This window comes from Passer montanus, unplaced genomic scaffold, assembly GCF_014805655.1.
Source record: "Passer montanus isolate IOZ18808 unplaced genomic scaffold, ASM1480565v1 scaffold11, whole genome shotgun sequence".
In the NCBI taxonomy this organism is placed as follows: Eukaryota; Metazoa; Chordata; class Aves; order Passeriformes; family Passeridae; genus Passer; species Passer montanus.
Window position 1 is genome coordinate 17,181,604 of NW_024357613.1, and position 25,216 is coordinate 17,206,819.

At 39.8% G+C, this 25,216-nt stretch overlaps 2 protein-coding genes and 1 long non-coding RNA gene across 8 annotated transcripts in view; 1 reads left to right on the forward strand and 2 right to left on the reverse strand.

Annotated features, from left to right (window-relative positions):
- Positions 1–25,210, reverse strand: part of KCNQ5 (potassium voltage-gated channel subfamily Q member 5) — a 284,582-nt gene extending 259,372 nt beyond the window's left edge. For 3 of the 4 annotated variants that reach the window (XM_039730331.1, XM_039730324.1, XM_039730317.1), the window contains exon 1: positions 24,813–25,210. In XM_039730331.1, coding sequence (XP_039586265.1) covers positions 24,813–25,168 — 356 coding nt within the window. In that variant the 5' untranslated portion in view covers positions 25,169–25,210. The remainder of the gene's footprint in view (positions 1–24,812) is intronic. The other variant, XM_039730342.1, reaches the window with a different exon arrangement.
- LOC120512269 (translation initiation factor IF-2-like) lies at positions 7,880–24,919 on the forward strand. Of its 3 annotated transcripts, none has more exons than XR_005629986.1 (3): positions 7,880–8,321; positions 10,636–10,684; positions 14,865–16,474. XR_005629986.1 is itself a non-coding variant. In XM_039730362.1 (2 exons), the coding sequence occupies exon 2, from the start codon at positions 23,928–23,930 to the stop codon at positions 24,822–24,824; it is 897 nt and encodes a 298-aa protein (XP_039586296.1). In that variant the 5' UTR covers positions 10,858–10,896; positions 14,865–23,927; the 3' UTR covers positions 24,825–24,919. The 3 variants fall into 3 exon arrangements, 1 of the variants encoding a protein (XP_039586296.1); XR_005629984.1 differs by having other exon boundaries at positions 8,034–8,321; positions 10,636–10,811; XM_039730362.1 differs by lacking the exons at positions 7,880–8,321; positions 10,636–10,684 and adding an exon at positions 10,858–10,896 and having other exon boundaries at positions 14,865–24,919.
- Positions 10,529–13,906, reverse strand: LOC120512279. Its single transcript, XR_005629987.1, has 2 exons — positions 10,857–13,906; positions 10,529–10,773 (listed from the first exon to the last, which is right to left on the reverse strand). It is a non-coding gene; the product is annotated as an uncharacterized LOC120512279 (long non-coding RNA).
- Positions 25,211–25,216: the final 6 nt, after the last annotated feature.

Here is a 25,216-nt window from a genome sequence, read left to right on the forward strand (position 1 = left end):
TCTTTTTAGTGCAGATAGCAAAATTACTCTAAAACACTTGACATTAAAACACACTGATTTAAAATTGAAATAATTTACTACCAAACCAAATTTATTTAGCAGAGCTCAAACACTACCAACTAAATTGTTTTTCTACAGAACTGTTATCCAAGAGAAAATCTCTAAGACTAAAAAAGCCTATTTTTTCAAGGCAACAAAGTAAGATACTTTGTCTTTTGCCGGAAAGACAAAGGTGCAGAAAAGAAGAACCTGCAAGTATTCTTGTATTATACAAAACAGTGAATGTATTTAGTGAGGTTTTTTTCCACACAGTCTCAAGTATTTTTTAAGTCTGATTAAATATACTTCTCAGAGCATGGTTGCATCAGCTCCCTAAGGAGTTAGGGCATTTCTGGTTGCTTCTGAAGGTGCCAAGCCCCTTTCCTGTATGGCTCCTCCATCCACCCCATACACCTGGCCTTACCCAAGTGGCGTCCTGCACTCTGCTCCCTTGGCAGCCCCTCTCTGCTTATCCAGTCCTTGCAGCCCAGTGGCCACCCAGTGCATTTAGAGAGTTTTCCTTAGATAACAGTTCCAAATGCTGGCTACTACTTAGAAAGCACTATAATTGCTTAACATCAACATCTCTCTGGGCTAGCAAAAGAAAGAGGTTCTGATTTTGATCATTATATAATCATCTTTTTAGTCCCTAAGGATTAAATAACAGGTGTGGGGGTACTCAATACTTACCTACCTGGGAGAACTCTCATTCAAAATAAATGCTATTCTTGTTCATGGCTGAAAGACCCTGGGTGAAACCTAAGTGTCAAACAACTTTAATATGTTGTGATTTGCATTTTGTTTAGGTTAGCTTTTGAGACAGAGGACTCCTCTTTTGGAGGAGCACAATGCATGTTTATGGCACAAGAAAATCTATGTTACTACAGCCATTCACTGAAATCACTTATCCCTGGTTCAAATCTTAGTGTATTTTAAAAACCTACATCATATAGTCTCAAACTGATACTGTTTGCTTCTGGGAATATGATTAGTTTAGTCCTCTTCAAGTAACAGATGAGATAGCAGTCAGAATGGACTCGGACTCTTCTGGAAACAACACTTCTGCAGCCAGGTGGTTTGTGTGCCCACTCATCCACTCCAGGTTCCTCCCAAAGCAATTTGGCTTTTCAGCTCAGTAGCTGATTCTAGTCTGACTTAAGAGAGAGAATTGACTAAAAATTTTTCCTTTTTACATATTTAATGAAAATAAATTACCTGGCAGAAGAAAGAAATTATATGCAAATTTTGTGCCAAAGAAAGGTGCCACATGTGACACAGCTCCTGCTGCACATCAGAAATCCATGGAAGAGGAACCTGCAATATGATACCACAGCAGAAGAAAAAGCATCAGACTGAGCTCTGATCATTTTAAGACACCAAAATAGAAAACAAACATAATGCCATGTTCTATTAATTTTGCTGCCTAAAAATTTTGCTTTTCATTAAAATCACACTGAGGGGAAGCCATATGAGAAGTGGCTGAGTGCACTTGTTCTGTTCAACCTGGAGGAGACTGAAGGAAGACCTCACTGTGGTTACAACTTCGTTGTGAGGGCAAGAGGAGGAGCAGGCACTGATCTCTACTCTGTGGTGACCAGTGACAGGACCTGAGGGAATGGCCTGAATTTGTGTCAGAGAAGGTTTAGGTTGGATATCAGAAGTTTCTTCCCCCAGAGGGTGTTTGGGCACTGGAAGAGGCTCCCCAGGGAAGTGATCACAGCACCAGCTGTGCTGTGATCACTGACAGGGTTCAAGATGTGTTTGGACAGTGCTCTCAGGCACAGAGTTTGACTCCTGATGGTGTCCTGCACGGGGCCAGGAGTTTGACTTTGCTGATCCTTGGGGTCCCCTCCACCTCAGCATATTCTGTGGTCACATAACTCTCCACTCATCCAGCATCTTTTGCAGTTTTTAACTGCCAACTTTAACTGCCAAAGAATCAGACTCGGAGAAAAGAGCAAGCAATATTGTCTTGGAATCAGACAATAAACATGAAGTAAAGTTATGGCTGCCAAATACCTTTGCAGAACATGAGGCAAGAACTCCTTTTCACCTAACACACAGGTCACAGCAGAAATACCTGTTTGCCAAAGAACATGTTCCCCACCATGCCTATGTCCAGCCAAGCCCAGCAAGAGGGTTTGCTCTGCATTTGCCTGGCACTTCCAGGAACTTTAGTGACCTTAACAATTCTCTCCCAGAGAATTTCAATATATTATTTGTGCCTTGTTTGTTACATGAATTAACCTGTGCAGTCCACTTGCTACCCCAGAAAAATAAATGGTGATATCCAGCACTAGCTTCTAACCTCATCTTTAAAAAATGTGAGACCTTGAGGTGCTCACTGTCATTGCTCCTCAATTCCCCAACATATGTAGAGAGTTTGGATCATCATGAAGTTCCAGGAAGAAAAAGAAAAGAGTCATATTGCCGGGTATCAGCTACCTGGTTTTTCTTACTCCAAAATTTTGGGTAGTAGGCTATCAAGGAGATCCCAGCGACTCCACAGCAAACATTCCTCACAGACCAAACATAGAAACTATGGAAATGGTCTGGGTCAATTGGTTTCCAGCATGTTGCATATTTTTATTTCAAACAAAACATTGAGATGCTTATTTAAACTACAAGATATTCAAGACCTGGAGTGGACATAAAAATTCCCACAGAAATTTTAAAAAAATACATATATTTTTCAATTCTTAATTTAATCAAGAGAAATAGTAAGTGCAGAATCTTTTCTAAATGATGTAATTTTGAAGAAGTCCATGGGAATGCGGTAGAATGTCCAAGGCTCCAGCTACCAAATTCATGGATGTTTTTGCTTAGTGAGCTTCCCGTCAGCTCTCCTCTAGAGAGGTCCACTAAGGAAACAGAAATGTCAAATGGCAGACTCTAAGTACGGGGACCTGAGGAGACAGACAGCAGGACAGATTGGTGAGCAGGAGTGTGAAACAAAGTGATACACAGTCATCACCCATCTGTGTTCGAAAGTACAGGGACCTGAGGAGACAGACAGACAGCTGGACAGACTGGTGAGCAGGAGTGTGAAACAAAGTGATACACAGTCATCACCCATCTGTGTTCCTTGTAACTGGAACTGCAGGATGATCAACAGGTTCCTGGTGCACTTCCTTGTGGTTTCCCTCTAGAAACAACTATTAACTGAGACCATTAAGGTTAGGAAAAACAGAAACAGCCAAACACACACACTATTTTCCCAGAACTCAATGCTGAATGGCACTTCATTGGTATTTCATAGGATAACATTAAAAAATGCTACATTTTTTAGGTTATTTTCCTGATCTAAGAAATCCTCAGTCCTTGCAGCAGCACCAGACAGGAAAACATCGTCACATTTAAGGGCATATTTTTTTCTATGAATATTTTTTTAATATCAAGAACATAGCTTTAACAAGCTCCTTCATGCATAAAACTGTGACTACTTTAAATAAATCATAAAAGCTAGTGGTTGTTGTACTGGCTTCTCAAGCTGTTATTCTATGCCTCAAGCCAAATTTAAAAGAAACACCAGTGTGTAACATCAACTGGTCTTCGATTACTGGCTTGCTTCATTTGCATTCTCCCAAATAGGAGTTGTGAAATGTTAAACAACCCGAAGAATACTTCTAACTTACAGAAACTTTGCTTTGAATTATCCTCTGATTAGTAGCATAATAGCAGGGTTTCTTTATCTAAAAATATTTCAGGCACAGATAAAAATAAAAAGGTTAAAACATTACATCTTACTACCAAACACAAAAGTACTACTACACACATTATTTATCAGTCCAAACATTTTGTACATTCATATAAAGTCCACAAATGCTGCATTTGATACCTGAACTGCTCACTTTGTTTACAGGTCTTAAAAAAAACATATCAAGGTAGAAAAATCATAAGTAAAGATGAAGGAATACATATGAAGGGACTCACCTTCCTTTAATTTCTTTAATCTTTTTTAAACCTTTCTCTTTTTTTATTTGGGGGATAAAATACACTTCAAAGTATTACTTACATATACAAGATTTGTGCTAAAATGAAGCCAAAAATATAAGATTTGCTGAAAGAGGTAGAAGATGTCCCATCCCTGGACACATTCAAGGCCAGGTTCTCTGAGCAACCTGATCTAGGTGCAGAGGTCCCTGCTCATTGCAGGAGCATTGGACGAGATGATCTTTAAAAGCCCCTTCCAATCTGAACTATTCTAGGATGCTGGGATTCTATATGGACATTCTGTTCATGGATTCTCTCTGTTGTCACATTTTGAAGGACAAACATCTCCTTTTAGCTGCATTCTTCTGAAGTGCCTGCATCTCTAGTGGGACAAAAGGAGAGCCTGGAACAGCTAAAACAATGACACTGCAGCTGGTTCATTAAAGGTTTTCAAGTATAAATCATTCCCCAGTTCAGAGCCATGTCTGCAGTCCTGAGGGATACGACCTGAGCCCTCTACAACTGCAAAGGCTGAAGTGAGTCTCTCCAGTGCGTGTGCTGTGCAAGCCCAGCTACATGCTGCAGCCAGCAGGCTGTGGTTGTCAGCTCTGCAACAGGGCACTGCAGCATGCTCCTCAGCTCCCTTACAGCAAAAGCCCTGGAAAACACCAACATTCAAACTGAAAGTGTTACCAAAGACACAGAGTCTGAGTAAAAAAAGGTGAAAAATATATTTACACACACAGCTTCAACAGTTTTTAGTCAGAGCACCCTTGCTCACCAAGTTTCAGAAGCCAGCCCAGAAAGAGTCATCTTTTTTTCACAATAATTTGTCTTTTCTGGAGGAGTAGAAGTGGGTGGGTAAAAGTTAAAACTGGAGGTAAGCTTGCCAAACTCTATTAACAGCTTCTAATACTTTTAACCAGTATTGAGCAGTACTTACATGCCATCTCTCCACCCTTTCCTTGAGCTTCCTTTGCACATCTACTTTGTACTTGTAATACTGAATTGTACTGCTCAGAGCACCAAGCAGAGGAAAGAAACTCATCTCTAGACTATCAGCCTCCCCTCTGTGAATTCCTCATAAAAAATGCAACAGCAAATCTCTAGCAGGAGTCTCACCTCTTTTCCACATTTTGGTCATCTGCGGAGAAAAGGGGGAGAGTGGAAGAGAGAGAATGGCTGGTTGTGAATTTTTAGCAAATATTTCTCCTGAAAAAAACATACCAATTCACAAGTATCTAAACTTTCATCAAAGGAAATGATTGATTTTATTTCTGCTTCACAAGAATATTGGGAAGTCTGGAAAGCCTTTGATTTCAGGTGAGAAAGTCTTCTTAGTGAAGTTAAACTCAGTATATTTTTTAAAAAAAGGCATTTTGGGGCTAAACTGAAGCACAGCATTTATCTAAGAGATATTTTTACATTTGATTTAGAAAAGAAGGAACAAGTCTTTGCTGCAATTTGGGATGGAATTTTTTAAATCCCACATTTTCAAAAGACAAAGAATATTTTCTGCCAGCTCTGACTGCCAATCACCCCTTCTACACCATGGTCTGTGGAGTTTTGGGTGTGCCTACACTGCTAAGGGCAAGGTGGCAGGAAGAGGCACCACACTCCTGGACACTTCAGCTGTTCAAGCCTCCACCTCTGGTTTGCTCTTTGTCTTCAGGAGCAGTTTGCTCGCACAACCCCTCCTTTTTCGTGATAAAGACATCAGATGGATGAAGTGGCCACAGAACTGGTTCATGTGGTACTTAACAGTAGGTAATAAAACATGTGGCTTAAGTTTAGTGCTACAGAAAACATCATTCTGATGGGCTGCTACATAGTTTTCTCATTCTTTTGGATAGTTTGGACAAAACCAAGGAATATGTGTAAGGACTATCACCTGATGCCCAGAAGGGTACAGGATGCCTAATACAAGACAGGATAGATGCAGCCAGTCACTTGTGGTGCACAAGTTAGACCTTTAGACCTCAGTGATGTGGAAACAGGAAAGCCCACATCATTTCACCTCAAGATCAGGAGCTGCTACTTTATCAACATACACATATCCTTATGTACAGAAGAGTCCCCCCAAAGGTGGGTCTACAATTTGTTGGAACTCATTCACTTGATGGTGCTTCTGTATGCATTCAGCATGAGGAACAACCCAGCACACACATGAAATAACAGCTAAACATGCTCATGCTTAGCTGGTGCACCTATCCAGTGTATGGCTGCTGGGTCAAAAGGAAAACATCACAGAAAGGAAAGGAAAGCTTACAGCATGGGAGAAATGTCAACGTTTTGAAAGCTACAGAGAAAGGGATAAATGTTCATTCACATCAATGTTAGTTTTCAAAACTACGATGCAGAGGTTTTACAATGATATTTTTATAACAATTATCTCCCAAATTTTTAAAAATAAACCCAAAAATGCCCCAGCAATTTCCCCAAATTTAAGTTTTGGCTTTATTTTTCTACTCTGTGAGTCTCCAGTGTCACTTTATTTTTCTTCTATTAGAAACTTGAGATGTTGTCTATGTTATTTCCTTGAATTTTAGGGAATGCATTTACTGTTATTATCTGCCTAAGTGGATTATAAAATGTGTTTTAAATAAAAGAAAGTGAACCATCTAGTCAAGTATTTAACATAATTTTGTAATATGCATATATTAAATGGAGTCTTTTTAATTTTAAGGTTAGGTTTTTACAGAAACAAGAAATCACATGCAAAGGGTTTTTAGTAGGGGAAACAAATGAGACACAACAGACCCTCTATTAATAAAAAATAAAGATGAACAACAGGGAAAAGACCTAACTAACTGCAACTGTGAAACATAGTGACCCAAACCTAGCATTCACATCACTACAGACTAGACTGCCTACCCAGATTTGAAGTGATTACCATAACACCAGCAGCTTATGAGAACCAAAAAGCCAGCCTGGTTTCACACAGCCACACCCTGACAGACATTTGCTGGTACCACCCAGAAAAAACCATGCCTGCACTCAGCCAAGGGTAGCTGATATGGGACATCATCTCCCAAGCAAAGCCAATAAAACTGGGGGAGATCTCAAAAAACAAATCTACAGAAGAAGTAAATTAGATTCTGGGTTTCTTTTAAAAAGTGCATAATAAATGGGTTTTTTTTCGTTAGATCTTTAAATTCTACACACTTCTCTCAGGAGGCAATATTGTCAATAAATGGATGAATGTGATTTTGTGCTCTGGGAATTGATGGATTTCTTGTATTTCAAAGAAACCAATACTATACACTGTGGCATTTAATTTCTCCCTAAATTACTACCCCTATGGATTTTACTCCATTATTTACACACAAGCAATTAAGAACTTAATTTGATGCAGTTCAAACTTATTTTTTCAATAGAACCTTAGTCTTCAAAAGTACAGAAAGCTTTCTTGGATACTTTTCAAGTGTCCAAGTATCAATTACAGTCAAACTGCTTTCCTCTCCTAGTGACAAATTCAAACCCAATTTTTAGGAGTTAAAAATCAGCAGCAGTGAATAATGCCTGGTAGAAGCTTCTGGTTTCAGTCCTGTTTTCAATTGGCACCATGCACCCAAATGCATTACCAGTAATTAACACAATTTTTAGCAGGCTGGTCATGGAAACCAGACTACATAAACTACAGAAACAAAACTCACTTTCAACAACAATGTCTCAGGACAAGGTTACAGAAAACAGAAATTTTTGGAATTTAATGACCATGCTGGTTCTACATAACTGCTCCAAGGTTATACAGGACACTGACATTTCCAGGAATGTCCATCTGGCATATTTCATATGTATCAAAGTTATAATTACTAAAACAAAAAAAAAAAAAAAAAAAAGAATTCAAAAAGAAAACAGGAAGAAAAAAAAAAGCAGCAGAAGCTCATAATTATGAAGCTCATCAGAGCAAATACAATCATAATTCAAAGTTAAATGGCACTAATTTTTTTCCAAACAATTTTTAAACCCTCCCTCGTATTTCTGAATTTTGTGTGCCTGGAAAGTTGCACAAAACATGTTGCTTCAGGGCTGCACCTAATTATATTGGGCATCCAGAAATAGGTGCATCTGACTCAGAATTTCTGCATGCTTTGCCAACCAATCAAACCATAAGAAATGCAAACTATGCTTAAATTAAGCAATAAAACACTGCAAGTTGCAAGTTGTAACGTATTAGCATACACCACACTGCAAGGAAGAACTCCACAACAGGAAACAGCTTCAAAGTGTATTTGTACCCAGAGCTGCTGAGAGTATCTTCACAACTGTGACTTTACACAACTTGAGTCACACAACCAACTATTCCACACTGAATATTACAGAACAGGACTAAGCATCAAATGAGGGTAAGTGCTCTAAAGCAGTGATACCTTTAATTACCTTTTTAAATCTTTATAAATGCAAGGGTTTTTCATTTGATGATCATACCTCTCTGTAGACAATCTTCCTGACAGATATAATTTCTTTAGTGGCAAAAATAGAACTGGTACAAAACCAGACTTAAGTAGCAGATCATGCTGAGAACTTGTCATTTTACCTTATGGTAAAATCATGAGATCAGGCACTGCATTTTGCAGTGGTCCAGGGCAGGTGGGCAATGGGCCAAAGAGATGACACAAAAACTCCATGCTTGTCTGGGACTGCACTCAGAAACATCTCGAAGACAGCAGGTGCAGCTGAGCTGTTTTATTTTACTCTTTCACAACACTATGCAGGCAAGTTATGTAAACCAACTGGACCAAATATGGTCCCAGAGATTAAAAAAAAATATATTTCATCATGAGAATGTTACAGTATTTATTTTCATGCCTCAAGGGTGTTATTAATAATTAGCAATTTACACAAAGTTGCTAGAAACAAACAAACCAGTAGATTAATCCTCAGACATTTCCAACTTAAAAGCTAAAAGTCAGTGCTAATCATTAGAGAATGGTCTGAGAACTATAAAGCAATTACAGTCATTGATAATCACTGCATTCACAGGCAATAATATCAGCAATTAAAGGAGGGAACAGTAAGTAATCCATGCCAGTTTTGAAAACTTTCCACCAACAGCTGCTGTTCCACAGCAGTCTAGTCATTTGACTAAATTGTAAGGTCATTTTCTAAATGGGAAGTGATAAGTCTTAAGTTGGAGTTGCAAGGAGCTCTCTTAGTTGACAGCTATGTGCCAAGCAATGTGGCAATCAATTCCAAGCAACAGGACAGCTTAACATCAACAGCATTATATTAATACACATGGATTTTTAGATTGATACTATAAAGAACAGCCTTCATCTATGTTCATTATGGAGCAAACTCTGCTATTAAACACAGCTTTGCACAAAGGCTGCAAACATAATATACAATCAGCTATCAAACTAAAATACATTTAAGAGCTATTTGAACATTTGAAGTATTTCTTATTAATTTTACATTAGAAAGATATCCAGATCTCCATGCCTGCAAAAGAACAATCATTTTCAGAAATGAATATAACTGTATGTAACAAAATAGGTTATTTTGTACCATATAATTTTCCAAACTCTATGGTTACTTTTGTAGCAGTGTTTCAACGGCTACTTTTCAAGACAAAGTATTTTGCCACTTACAGTATCTGTTACTCATTGCAAATGATTAAAGTAAAAATGTAAAAACACTGTCTGCAGCATACTGTGATACATTGCAGCTGCAGGTGATTTACCACATAATACACCACTGCACATGCAGTCACTCCTGAGGAATGAGATGACATAGGGTTGATAGAAACCTGCACGATTAAAAAAAAAATTACACAGCACTCTTACAAAATTCAAGAATAAGAAGATAAAGCATCCGATTACTTTGCAGGCATTTTGCTTGAGTAAGAGCTTCTGGATTGAGCCTGGAATTAACGGCTAGTAAACAGCTTTAGGATTTGGCCTGCCGTTTGTACCTGCTAAAGTCTTCTTTATCCAAAAGTACTAGAGTTTACTCAACAAAATATAAATCATGTTCTCTGCTTTCATTAATGTAGACAGCACTGTACGTCAGCACTTTTATATACACATATATATTTATAAATAACTACATGCTTGAATGCATCAGAGAGTTTTCTGAAAGCCAAAAGAGAGTGAGGTAAGTGCCAGGATGGTGCTGAAATTTCAAAGGAAATAAACCATGGTGCTAAAAGCTGTGCTCTTTTCACCCTCAGCAATGTCCATGGGGTCCTGTTACAAATGTGACCATTAGTAAGCCTTTAGGTTCCAGTTCCTTGTCCTCTGAGGGACAACTTGAGTTAATCAGAGAGCACAGCGGTAAGAAAAGATCATTAGTCCCTTAGGAAATCAACTGGGCACAAGCCAAAGAAGAAAAAAAATTGACTGGCAGGGTAGCTAAAAAGTCACTCAAATTGAAGTCTTATGTCTTAATTTTGAGTGGTATATTAGAAAACACCTATATACTCAAAAAAGAAAAATAATGGGTTTTTTCACCTTTCCATTGGAAAAAGAATTTAGAAACACTTCAGACTCAAAAGCTTGATATGACTTTCCATATGAAAAAAAAAAAAAAAAATCCAGTGGGTTATGTTGGGGTGGTTTTTTGTGTTTTTTTTTGTTTGTTTTGTTTTGTTTTGTTTTGTTTGTTTGTTGTCTTTTGCCTTTTTTTAAATTTTATTTCAGTTTTCTTTCTTCCCCTCAGGATACAAGAGCTGGCAGTCTTACTTTCTATGTCTTTGTGGAAGACAAAGGTTTGTTTTAACAAGCATGTATTGAATGATGCAGTGCAGAACTGAAACAGCAAGCACAGTGGACTCAGCCTATCTGGACACCTACCTGCCTTGATATATCTATCAATTTTATCTCTGTCATCCAGAGGTTAGTTTGTAAGAGAGAAAAACTATTTAAGACACTTAGTTGCACCTTGATATATCTATCAATTTTAAACACCTGCCATCCAGAGGTTAGTTTGTAAGAGAGAAAAACTATTTAAGACACTTAGTTGCAAAGATCTGGATTGCTGTTTCATCCAAGGTCATGAGCAAAAATACTCTTTTTCACTCCTGTTTTTGAAGAATTTGTGCATAATTTATACACAGTTTTAGAGGTCTGGTAGAATGTCCCAGAAGACACAGTGATGATATCACAGCAGTACAATCTCTTTAAATTAATTAAACTATCTCAAGAGCATTAAGTCCATCCTCATTCCATACTAGAGAATGCAAAAGTGTACAGATGTAGAAATGTTTGGGAGAAGCAGCTTCCTAAAAACATACTTGAAAATGAACAAACTACTCCAATTCATGTGTAACTTTCTCAAAGCTTGTCAAACCCTAGAATTTTTACAGCAACCTGTTTCAAAGAACCCATGAGACTGATTTCAGTATGTTTTTCCCTGTTATCCATTGACTATTTTCCCCATATTCTCACCAGTCTCTACCAGCAACTTAATTTTGCAGTTGTTTCAGCTCCCAACCTCACAGAAAATTGTAAAGTTAGGTGTATCTTTAGCACTATTAATTCATCTGCATCCTAGTTTCTATGCTACATGCTGAGAAGCTGTGTTGCCTTTCTGCTTGTTCTTCTACCAGTCATCTATTTCTCGAACTCAGTACCTTCAGACAAAGACAAACAACACAGGAAGGAGACTCTCATCAACCATGTGATAATTAATCTTCATAAAATTGTTAAACAATGAAATTCCTAGCTCATGCAACAGTTCAGCATCTGCCAAAATAAGTGTCACTTTCAAAAAAGTGAAGGGAAAATAACATATCATAGGCTTAGTTACAGATTTACTGAGGTTGGGTTTAGTTACAGTAAGTTAGAAGTACACTCATGCTAGTCTCCTGTCAAGCAGTTTATTGGCATATGCAAAGCACTTGTATCACATGCTGCTGAGGGTGGCAGACCCAGCAAAAAGGAACAGTTCCATTTGTTGTTTCCTTCCACTTAATGAATCATGTTAAGCTGACTTTCTGCTTTTGTTATTCACTTATAAATGTATTTTTAGAAATTAACTAACCAGATACTTTTTACAGCTATTGAAAGTGAAGAGAAGTAACTTTCTCCTCAGGCAAGGAGGGAGCTGCTGTGGAGCAAGGGTTGTACAGCCACAGGGATGAGCACACAGAGCACACTGCTGAGTCCAGACAGAAGGAGGTTGAATATTAAGAGTTTTAATAATTTGAGCTGTGGTGACAGATAGGTCATACCTTTGAGATATTAGCTCAACAGAGGTCATGCTAGGAATTATAAAGGTCCATCTCAACAATGATGACTGGGTTATCACCCTGCATAAAAGACAGTGACAACTGTTGTCTGCAGTGATTTAGAAAAATGCAGGATTATTTAAATGCTTGGATTATCTAATCATGAACTTGTATATTTTGCATTTGTTACATGAAAGAAATTTGCAGATCAGTAAATTACATCTTCCAGAACTGTACCTCTATGTGCCATCATTTTCACAAGGTGTCCTAACAATTTGCCAGCGTTCTTCATTAATTATTGTTTTTAATCAAATTAACATGCTAATGATTTTTTGGAACATCTAACCAGCAATTCCCAGGGCTAGACTGCAAGACAACAATTCTGTTCTCCTGCCAGAAAACAGTATGAACTGTATGTGTAGTGATTTGTTGCCACCACCTGCACACCCTCTAGAGGTAGGGAAGGCAGCCCTCAGCTGGAAATTAATCCACGGATCCATACTTGGAACAGCATAACCTGCCAAGGTCACATATCCATTACAGTGTGCCTCACGTTTAAAGACAAGGCCGAAAGACAGAACTTTATTACTGAGCCTTCTCAAAATACTGACTAGAGCAGATACCCTGTGGGGTCATAGGCATGACTGGGATACACTGCACTGTGATGAAGGCAGTCACTGCTTCACTGCAGCATGCTAAATATAGACTGGGAGATGAATGGGCCTCTCTAATATACTGATCCCATTTCCAAAACCAAAATACACTTCAGATCTCTTGGTCAGTCAAGAGATCTCTCTTCTGCAAATTGCTTCCAAATCTTTATAACTGTTCAGATTTTCAGCCAGGATCATTTTCATTTAAGTCTTACTTCATAGAGATTTTATACTTAAGACAGAGAAGAATACAATTTTGTCACGAATTAATAAGCTTGAAAAACACCATCAAAATGTCATAAAATCATATTTCTTAAATAAATGAGCTGTCTGCTAGTAAATGTTATCATTTAGGTAGCGATCATATCTGAAATGTCACTGTTTTATCTTAACATACCTGAGTTTTCAGATACTATCCATTACAGAATTTAACTCCTAAAGTTTGTGATAAAGGCAAGCCAAAAAAATGCCATGACCTGTCATTGTGGTGAGATAATTTACAGATATGGACATATGAAAAATCCTGGAGAGCAGGATCATACAAAGGATTTTTCCAAGTAAATGCTTTCCTGCTGACACTGGTGTGGTGTTGTGCTCAGCTCAGTACAGTTGCTTCAGTTCCAGCTTTCCCATTCATGAACATCAGCAATAACAACATTTAATCTAATATTAATACACTTTTAGATGTCTTTTGTATTTCGTGGGTATTATTAACTCAGTTATGGTTTCAAGGAAAAATTCCCTGGACAAGGGTAAGGCTGACTGAATCCCTTTCTCCAGAAAAAGTCCCTGGGGACTGCATTTCTCACCGTTTCAGAATTCCAGAGGGTATTTCAGATGCACCTCCCCAGGTTTTCCTCCAAGCGTAGATGCAGCCATGCTGGAGGTCAGACACTGGACTGCATCTTGCTGTTCAGCTGCAGCCCTTCCCATGAAATGACCTGTAAGAGCAGCTAAAAAGTGACCTCAGCTCCAGCAAAGAGTGGACCCAAATGGGAATAAACCAGCTGAGGCTCAGCTTCAGCAAGATATACATGAATATTTACCAAAGAAAAAGCAATCAGGAACGCAATCAGGTGGTGAGCAAAACTTTTATGTCGTGATATTTCCTCAGATCTGCATACTGGGTCAAGACCTCGATGGAAGAAAAATGTAAAGGTCAATACTATGTTTTATTTACATATAAATCCAGTAAATTGACTCATACTATCTCTTCAGCTTTCTCTCTACAGAAAACAGGTAAAAAGCGGGGTAGAAATATTAAAAATACATTACTAATAGAAGACAAGCACATTTCTAATCTGAAAGTAATATATAGTATCAGTCAAGTGCTGTTACAGTCAAGTAGACATTCACAAATTCTCCCTTCCCTCAATGATTGTGTTCCCACCTAGATAACTTCTTCTGCCTCTGCAATGCCACAAATGCTCTCACCATAACTCTCCCTATGTAATATCTCCAAACAGCAAAATCTCATGCAGAGTGCCCACATACAACATGGGAGCATGGAAGATTTCAGATTAGTCCTTCCTCTCTCCGTGGGAGAATTTCTCAAGTAAAACTTAGGGAGCTTTATAAAATCTGTAATTCAGATGAGTTTTTGACATCATTCATGAAGGAAAGATTATTAATGTTGAGTTTGATGGCTTCTAGTAATTACTCTGTAAACACCTAGATCTATTAATAACACCACTAAAACTAATGTCCACAAGAATTTTCAGGACAAAAGTCAAAATTCCTTCCAAGAGTATTTGTAACTCAGGACCATCATCTGTCTCATCGTAGCTAACAATAACGTCTCAACTCCAACACCCCACCCAGTAAACAAATTATTTGCAAAGACAAATCACAAGTTTAGTCAGCAGTCAGTGTGACCTTTAAGGAAGGATAACTCCCTTCCAGACAGTATCTCCAACCACTAAATAAAATCTCTATTTTCTAAGTTTAAAGGGAAAGAAATACGTCTGCTTGAGCAAATTGTATTATATAAAAATTTACAATGCCCTCAGATATTAGCAAAGTTGTTTGTCTTTTATTCTAAATTCTGTTTCATCTTCTGTCTTCAGATGTGGTTGGGACATATCAAAGAGAAAAACATACACAGATTCATCAACCAAAAGCTGAATAAGTCACTTGAGGGCATGCACACTTACTGTAAATAACCATAGCTGCACCTGAAGTGTAATGGAACCTCCTTGAAGAAGAAATATTATTAACATTTCCAGTAAGAGTGGCCAAAGGCACCAGAAAGGCCTGTTGAAGTGAGATGGCAGCTGGTATCTCCTTCCAAGCAACAAGCAATCGAGCAAGAGGAAGTGGCCTCAAGATGTGCCAGGGGAGGTTTAGATTGGATATTAGGAAAAATTTCTTCACAGAAAAGATTGTCAAGCATTGGAACAGGCTGCTCAGGGAAGTTATTCACTTCCCATCCCTAGAGGAATTTAAAAGACCTGTGGTAGATATGGAACTCAGGGATGTGGTTCAGTGGTGGATTTAGCAGTGTTAGATTTACAACTGGAGTCTATGATCTTACACACCTTTACCAACCTGAATGATTCTGTGATTTGATGCTCCTAAATTCTCAGGACTACATTCAGAAGAGTCTGAAGGACAGGACTAAGAAAAACCCTCCCACTGCCAGCATAAGCTCTTCCTTCTTCCCTCCCTGTTGCCCAGACACCTGCAAGCAGCTCATTCCCACACGGGTTTACATTTCCTGCCATCTATACAGATCGTTCTCACAGAGCTGCAAAGAGCAAGACTGTGCTCCTTCCTGTGGCAATTATTCGATTATTGCATGTGAATAAACCTGACTCTACAGATAGATATCAACTGCAGAGGGATGTAAACAGAAAAAGAGACTTCTTTCCTCCTAATGAATTTAGAGACTTCTTCTGACCTCAGTCAGCATAACTTTCTTGGGTGTAAAAGAGTTTTTCAAGCTGATGAATTCACTGTGTGATTTTTTCTGGAAACATGGAAATTTCATTTTCTCCAGTGCTGGGCTACCTGATGAGAAGAGGACATCACCTGCTTACCAGCCTGGCAGTAGTGTGGATATCACAGCAGCCTCATCAAGCCAGCTTCAACTGAGCCATCACCTGTCATCTCTACTGTGACAGGGCAGGTCCACTGTTAAAAAGATGCACTTACAGAGACTTTTCTCACAGAGAGAGTGGCCTACATTTTCAAACTCACTGCCAAGGATCAGTGGCTCTCCATCTCCACCACCTACAGAAATGCATCCAAAGCACTATTTCATCTTAATTTTCCCACAAAAGACCCTCTCAAGTATGTCAGGACTCTCACCCATATTCAGAAAGGGCCAGCAGTAACTTTTAAGTGCACTCCTGTCACGAGAGCTTCAAAGGAAAATATTTGTGCATTTACTTCCAGGTACCACAGTTACGGATGAGCTTAGGCCACATAAAGGAATTAAATGTAATGCCCTAGGAGAAGTTAGATGCTGTTTCTGACTGAATGGCTTCAAGAGTGTGTGCAAGTGTTCTAATCTATGAGAGAAGTGAAATAGGAAGTATCTGAATGTGTTCAGTAGCATTTTTTTTCTCAAAGCATAAAGTTTTTATTCTCTTGGTTTGATGATATTTGACTCCTGGCACCAGCCTGTCCCTTCCATATGGTATCAGGTATGACTGCAATAAAAGAATCAAAACTCTACAGAAATCTCAAAAGGCATTAATATGTTTGCTTGGTCAAACTATGGAGTCTCAAAGCAAGAAGGAAGCCAAGACAAACAGGAATATATTGCTTAAATCAAGACGTGGGCAGGTACTGAACTTCCTTTCTTCATTATTTCTAATCAGTTTAAGAGCATGATTCATTTGTTAAACTTCATTCTGTACAAGTGGGGAGAAAAAAAAAGTGAATTACCCATTGAATGCACAATAGAATAATGAAAGGAAGCTGCAGGTACTTCATGCTTTTGAAAATTATTCACTCTTCAAGAAAATGCATAGAGACATATTTATGTCCATCTCTGTTAAGGAAAACACACACATTTATGTCTGAAGATTTTCTTGGATGAGGTCCAAAGAGAAAATTTCAGATAAGCCTGGCTGGAGGACTGTTCCCACCTCTGCATCACTGGACCAGACTATATATATTAAGAAGTAATCACATAGTCTTTCAAGCAGAAGACACTGTCTGAGACTACACTTCAGTGCCCCAAGTGATGAACATTTTGCTGAGCTTCCTGTAACGCAATTACACTGCAAATCAGATAGCTATCACAAGATAAATCTAATACTCAACAGAAAATTGAAAATATTTCTTGATTAGGTGCAGCTGACCTATAAGACAGCCTTTGAACTTTTAATTAATATCTTTAAAGGAAGGAGGGTTTTGCACATGAAAGGGCAACTCCTTAAAATTATTTTGCAATTGATAAAATGAACAGTTCAAGAATTTTCTGCCTCAACTGACCTGTGGTGGCAATCACTTGGGTAATCTACATCTGCTCTCTTATGGGAAGTCTGCAAAACCAACTTACAAAAAGAAATAAAAAATATTGCAGAGAAAACAAGGAGAAAAAAGAATTGCAAGTTCCCCCAAATTCAGTACCTTTTATATAACACATGTTTACAAGTGACTTTTGATGCACCAGCATTAACTTAAAAAACCAAGAATGCATGTATTATGTCAATGTTTTGAGAAATGGTATGGGTGTTAATGTTAATGAGAAAAAGCAACATTTATTGTGAAATAAAAACATCTGTCTCATTAGGAATAACATAGTAAATTATGTCTACTATGTATACACGTTAAAGATTTTTTGTTAGATAGTATTACTCAGGCTTTCTACTGCATCTTTTCTACCTAAGAGCAGAAGACTCTATTTTGCTTCTGTTAAAATCGGAAATTTGCTTCAGTTGTAAATTTCAGATTTTCACCACTTATATTAATGAAAATATGAGCCATATAAGAATGGTAAACACCTGGCAACTAAGTTTTACCTTTGAATTAGTAAGAAATAACTACCTTACCATAGTGAGATTTATTTGCACTGTCAGTAGTTTAAATTGTCTAGGAATAAAAGATTTTCCTTCTATAGATCTTCTCCACAAAAAGAAGATTAATAAAGTAACAAACCATGTGCTTTTTCTTTCCACTGAAACAATTATGAAAAATTTAGCTGCATTTTTATGAGTATTGTTAAGTATATTAATTATGCTTATTCTCATGAATAGGGAAATCAATACTATTAATTGAAAAATTATTTGTATTCCATTTGATGCTACAATTATTTGAAATTATTGTGACATATTAGTTCAATTGTACTTTCATTCAATTCAGGAAACTTAATTAAGTTACTATCAACAGTAAAACAGGGTGAACAGCTATTAAAAATATAGTCAAACTTGGAGCATGCAAAGAGCATCAAGTCTAAATAGATACAATGACCTATTTTTGATTTAAAAAGTTGAACAACTTTAAAAAGTGTCCAGAGAAGAAAGGTGTCTAGATGATTAAGATATTGTTCAGGAGCTACTTTGAAAATCTGTCACATAAATATTCTCTCACAGGCAATTAAAATCTTTATAAATTCTTCCTTTAATTCACTAAAACCACTTCTCCTTTGAGAAGACATATTTAATGCCATACTAGAAATTCATATACCATCCCTTAGAAAAAATCTGTAATTTTGGGCAGGTTCTTTCATCACATGAGACCGCGGAAAGTTTCCCAAGATTCCTCACATCACACAAGACACTCAATGAAAAAGACAAGAAATGCCTCTCCAAAGTCACACCAAGAAAAATAGATCTGAGATGAGTCTCATCCCCACATATAATGCTCATTGCATGGGTTTTGTGAAAGGACAAAAAATTACAGCAAAAAATAATTATTAAAAAAACCCTCTTAACTCAGGTCTTGCTTTAAGAGGAGGAAGATTCTGTTTTCAAAGGTTGTAGATTAATTTGAAGTTCCGATACTAACCTACTATCCACCTTCCTAAACACAATACCTACTCTCATTTAAGAAATAAACCTTATGACAAATAGAAGAAAGAGCACATGCATGAACTTTCCCTGATTCAGTTCTTGATGACTTTTCTCAAAGCAAGACTTCTGCAGTCTTCTTTACAGAAAGCTGTGGATCTATTTTGATTTTTATAGAAAATTAGTCACTTCCCCTGGATCACCATTCTTGAGTCAGAAAGGAAGGCCAGTACAAATGAGAAAATTTAGTAGACCAAGCCTCAAAAAATAAGCGTAAACCAGAATTTTACTAAGGTAAGCATAAGCATTCCTGATACTTATCTACTGAAAATCCTGAGGTGGAAAATAATTCTCCAGCAATAATAAGAACAAAAAACACCACCACAACAACAAAAAAATAAAAACCCACTCCCCCATCAAAAAGGAATAACAACAACAACAAAAAGCCAAACTAACAAAAACCAAGTAAAATATAGAAGTTAGATGTTATTTAGTGCCCATGACAGGATTCCAGGAGAGGTCTGCTGTCCATGAACAACACCAGGAAAGAGGAGGAATGAAGCACAGCTGAGCATTTAATCTTTTCTACCAATCACAAAGAAGATGACAAAGGTTGCAATGATTGTGTCATCTCCACTGCTCTGGTACACAACAACTGAGATAGAACAAGAAAATTCTGGATGTGACCATAAACATCTATAAGCACAGCTAAGGGAAAAGCAGATATCTGCACCTGGTGCAGAACAATCCCATGTATCCATTCAGGCTGGGAACCCACTGTTTGGGTTGCAGGCCTAGCAAAAAGGGTGTTTCTGTGGACACAGCAGGTTGAGCAAGCCAACAGCATGCTTTTATCAGAAATAAGGCAAGCAGCAAGCAACTACACTAGAAGACTGGGACTGGCAGGCTGAAAAAGTTTTCTTCTCTACTCAGCGTGGCCTCACACACTAGGGCAGTCAGTTGTGATCCTTCCCAGCTGAACAGGGATGTGAAGAAGACAGAGGCAATGCTAGAGAGCAACCATGATATTCTGGAGCCTTGAGCTTTTGTCTTGGAGCCGTTGATGGAGCTGAGCATGTTTGGTCTGACAGAAGGGTGATCTAACCGGTGACCCAGTAGCAGCCTACATCTACTTGAAGGTAAATCATAATGATAAAGAAGCCAAAATCTCCTCAGCAGTGACAGAACATATATAAAGGGACAAGGACCATAAATTGCCACTTGGGAGGTTCAGGGTGGCTCTTCCAGTCTTCCCTCCCCTTGTCAACCCCCCCTCTTTTTTCAACAGGCAGGTGTTGCAGACCTGCAGGTTATTCAGCAAGGTGGGGGGACCTTCATCCAGGGAAATATAAGACCTGTCTAGACAAAGCCGTCTCAAACGACTGGGAAGAGTGTATCTCCCAGCTGGACTGGGTAACTCTCTAAGGTTCCTTCAAAACAATGTGTAGGTGAGAAATATGCACATGTATAGAATCACAGACTGCTTCAAATGCAGCAAATCACTGCAGATTTATACTGAAGGGCATCTAAATGTCCACTTCAATTCATTGTACCTGAAAGAAAGTGCCAACTAAGGTTTGTGCGCTACAGTTAAAGAGTTTCAAATTTGTATCTCCTCAGTACCCAACATGACTTGATTTGCTACATATTTGTGTTGTCAACACTATTTATTAATTGTAAATATAATGTTGTTATTTGTTTTTACAAACATATAGAAATATATTGTTACCCTAACAGCACCAGATCTTGACTCTGAAATAGTGCCTGAAAAGATGAAAGCTGTAGAGTTACCCATAAAGCACCTGGAGCTAGTTCATTAGTTGCCAGAAGAGGGAAAAAAAAAAAGATATAAAATCATTTCTCCTACTTTCAATAGCATGAGAACAAGCAAGTCCTTTGGGTGTTGCACATGACTGGTTTTCTAATCAGAATATGGAACCTCCATTATTATAGCAAGGGCTCTGTTAGCTCACATGCAAAGACCTGCTGGTCAATAGCCATCCTGATCATTACTGAGCTATATCCTTTCCAGCAGATCTGGATGGCTAAAATAGCTAGTTAAATCTTTGATGGCAGCATTACATTTTTTCCAGAAATAATTTTTCAGTCTTTTTCCATCAATAACGCAAAAGACAAGAATAATACCATACAGGCTTTTGCAATTCAGCTAACGCTGCATCTTTTCTTCTGCAGTGGCCAGTGGGGGATGTTCATGAAAACCTATCAATACAGGTCATACAAAGTGCTACTTGTGCACCCTTGTGCACACATCCAGAGGTGTGATTTGGAATTCAGAAGCTTCCAGAGCAAAACTTGGTAGCTTTGTAAAGAGAAGGATATCCCCACAAAAAATGTCAAAGACTTCGGCATGGAATACATTACAAAGAAGTCAGTAAGAAACAGAAACTTTATTATTCCTGAAATAAATCCAACATGTTAAATTAGGAAACTTATGCAACTGATTATATCCTACCAGTATAAGTAGTATCAAAGAGCAGTATTTTTTTTCTGAACATCTCATGCCATCTCATTTTCAGAATGTCAATTAAGGACAAAAATAATAGAAAGCCCTTATGATAAGTGAAGATGAAATCCAGAGTTAAATTTGCAACAAATCTGGAATTCCCCTTTGATCATTCTAAGGCAATGGCTGCACATTTTTATCACACCAAACAAGCCATAATAAAGAGCAACAGCAATAACAGAAAGAAATCCTGTGACATTCCACGACAATGCTTTTGAAAAGTTACAATATCACAACCTTTTAATGTAAGCACACGTATTAAATATGCACATGGCTCCATGCGTAGGTGATGTGGTGTGACATCAAGTGGTATCTGAAAAGAAGGTTTTCAAAAACTTGCAGGAAAGATCTTAAATTTTAATAGGACTTTCAGTGCAAAGAACTACTGAGGTGTGCAAAAAAGGATTCGAGAAACATGTCATTTATGGCTCTGCTCCCTAGCACAACTTTACTGAAATCAAAGGCCTTTGCTCAAGAGCAACTTCTTCCCCTAGCTGCAGAAGTTTGCAAAATAGCTGACTTTTCTAGAATTGGGCAGGTTTGTATTAACAAATAAACTAACCAATTGACTTCTGAATGTAGGTCACAACACTCATTCCTTAGGTGGCTGGCCTATTTTTATCTTATTTGAAAGGGCAAGAACAAAAAAGAAGAGCTAACTGGTCATACTTCTCAGCTCTGAAGTGTTTTTCCCCATGGGAGTGATACATTAAAATATCACCGATATCACCACAGGAATGATTCCTTATTTGTAACAAATCTTCAATTCCCTAGTTCTTATTTAAAAAACAAACACACAAGTCTAAACTGATAGATCAAAGCCTTTGGAACCAAAACTCTGTAACTACCCTTGCATTACTGCAACCTGCATATGAGAGTGAGGTTTCAGGAGACCAATGATCTGCTCAAAAGGTCTCACCCCAGATAGCCCATTCCTATAACAGAAATAGTACAGAGCTAAAACGGGCTCCACTGCAGTCAAGAATAGCTTAGCAGTGGTAGAAGCAGACATCTCCTCCATGTACTTTGTAATAATGTCTTTGCAACTCTAAGCTACTCATCTCAAGACTTCTTTTTTCAAATAGCTGTGTTTTTTTTGTTATGTTTTGGTTTTTAATTCTGCAAGAAAGTCTGTTTTCCAAGATGCAACTATATTCGATCAAGTGGCTGAAAAAAAAATGAGCCTGGAACACCATAAATATTACCCTATTATCCTATTATCCTGACTGTGATTAAATCAGAATTATACATTAAAATAATTTGTAGACTGTGGCATCCCTGGCAATAAGGATGGCTGTCAAACTGAAATCCAATGGAACTTCAACTGCACCTTAAACACTGTATCAGTGGCAAATACTTCAAGGTAATATTATTACTAGGTGTCTTATACTACAGTAATGTTTCAAGCTCTTTCACACAGATCTGTTCAGATAAAAGATGTAATGCTGGCATTACATTTGCCAAAACTGCCATTTGCAATTAAAAATTAAAACTGGCACTCTTTCTATGCAGGCAATTATCTAAACGCAGCTGGCAATCTGCCTTGTTTACAGCGCTGCTGTGTCATGACTACACTCCGTTTGGAAATTTACCACCTTTTTTTTTTTTTAAGGTTTAAACTTCTCAGCTGTATTTCCAACTTGAACTTTTCTGGTTTTAAAGATTTCTATCACAAACTCAAACAAAAAAAGTCCGAAACTATAATTTGCATATTTTGTATGGCAACTTCAGGCACTGACATAAAACGATTCCTAGTACATATTTTGGTGGTTGTTGCAACACTAATTTACATCCATCTAGGCCACAGGAAAACAACTGTAAGGACCCAGACAGCAAAATGTACCAAATAAATGCCCTCCAAGAAGAACATTTTGGGTGTAAGAGTTGATTTTCAGAGTAAAGCAGGTATAATGGGAAGATCCTCTAAGTGGACAAAAATCCTTTTACTGAATAATATATGACATTAAGCATATTTCTACTACTTGCTATCTATAGTAATTGTCATCTTCTAAATCAATCTATCCACAAAGTATCTTATTAATCACACCGCCATGTTTTTGGCACCTTTTTACTTACAACAGCTGCTATTAAAGTAAGATTTGAGGGTTCCCCTACTGCTGGGAGAGGAGCACTCTTTACGCTGTCAAACAGCTTTTAGGGAAGAGTTCATTTTTTAGCCAAGATGCTGCAGCCGCTAGCTTGATGTCCGTGACTACCATGGACCAAATACAGTTACTTACAGCATATCAGTTAAATATTCTGATTCGTTTATGATGTATTTCCTATAGTCAGACATAACAATAAATTGTATTATATCCCCAATACAGTAATGCTTAACTTCCTTCCTCTGTAACTGATCACGTTTTCACCCATAAATATGATCCACTGTCACAACTCCTTGGCAGATATTGTTGCATGTTTTGCTCAGCCATCGAAAAGGATTTTGAGTAGGGCCTTTCCCCCGAATATTACCAAAACCCATAAAAATGGAAGATTACTACTGAACTGAGGAGCATGGCTAACCTCCAGGATACTGCAAGCAGTGCGGCCACGGGTCCCCTTGCACAGGTGTCCCGGGCGAGCCTCTTGAAGTTAAACCAGCACAAGCTTCACAGCGCGGTGACAGTACCGCTCTCCACTGAGCGATGGGACGGAACATACATTTCCGTCACGAGCTTTTTCAGGATGAGTGCGACAGGAACCGTCACTTGCTAAGATCAAAGCTCAGCAGCGGCAGGCACCGGCGGAAAAGCCGCCGGCGCGGCGGCCGCTCGCTGCGCCCTGCCAGCGGCAGGTGGCCGCACCTGAGGCGCAGCATCCCGCGGCGAGCACCCGCGTGGGAAGGCGCCGTCACCCGCACTCCCTGCGAGGCGGGGACCAGGCGCGCCCGGAAAACACTCTGGAGGCAGAACCGAGCGCTGCGGCCCCGCGGCGGTAACTTTTCAAACCGCGCAGCGCTCGGTGTCCGCCCGGCAGGACAGGCGCTGCGGATGCCGCCGGCGCACCCACTGTGCCCCGCGGTCGCGGGGGGACCCGGCAGCCGCCGGCACCCCTCGCTCCGTCTAATCTCAGGCCGGCGTGTGGCATCAGCGGGAGCGCCGCTCAGCCTCCCGCAGCGCAAACCGGCTGCCTCGGGCGCCCGGGAGACCGGCGGGCATGTGCTCCACGCCGTGCTCCCCGCCCGTTCTCTGCCGGGTGAACCGAGCTTTTCCCCCATCACCTCCCACCTAGGGCTGCGCGGGATTTCCCGCCGCCCGCGGAGAGCCGCGCCGCAGGTGGCAGCGGCTCCTGCGCCTCCTCTGACTCCTCCGGGCACTTTGGGCGCGACTCGCGGGGTATTCGTCCTCCCCGTGTCCCGGCACGGAGGGATGCCCGGGGACAGGAGGGGCAGGGGGGAGGTACGCGCCGCGCCGTGCGGCGGGGCGCTGCTCAGGACAGGTGGGGGCGGCAGCCCGTGGAACGAACGGGAGGGGTCGGGACAGGGCAGGACGCGACGGGACGGGAGGAGAGGGGAGCGGGTCGGTACTCACACGAAGGCGTGATAGACGAAGGCCCATCCGCGGGGCCGCTCCAGCACGTTGTACAGGTAGTTCTGCAGGCGGCGGTACTTGGCGTTCCTGCGGCAGCTCGGTCCGCTGCTGTAAGACAGCGGCTTCCCCAGCAGGCTCATGCGGGCGCCGTGCTTCCCGCGGCGGCCCTCCCGCAGCCCGGCGGGGGCGGCCGCGCCGCCGGTGCCCAGGAGCAGCAGGCCGTCGCCGCGGGCCGCTGAGCTCGTCAGCGCCCTGCCCCGGCCCGACTCCACATCCTTCATGCCAGCTGCCGCGCCGCTCTTCACCCAGAGCCCCGCGGAGCCGCCCTCCTCCCCGCCGCCGTGGTTGCGGGGCATGGCATCACCCCGGGCGCCGGAGCGGGCGCCGGGGCCGCGGCGGAGCAG

Coding starts and splice junctions, on each gene's coding strand:
- LOC120512269 (XM_039730362.1), top strand. CDS start 23,928: ATGGGACGGAACATACATTTCCGTCACGAGCTTTTTCAGGATGAGTGC.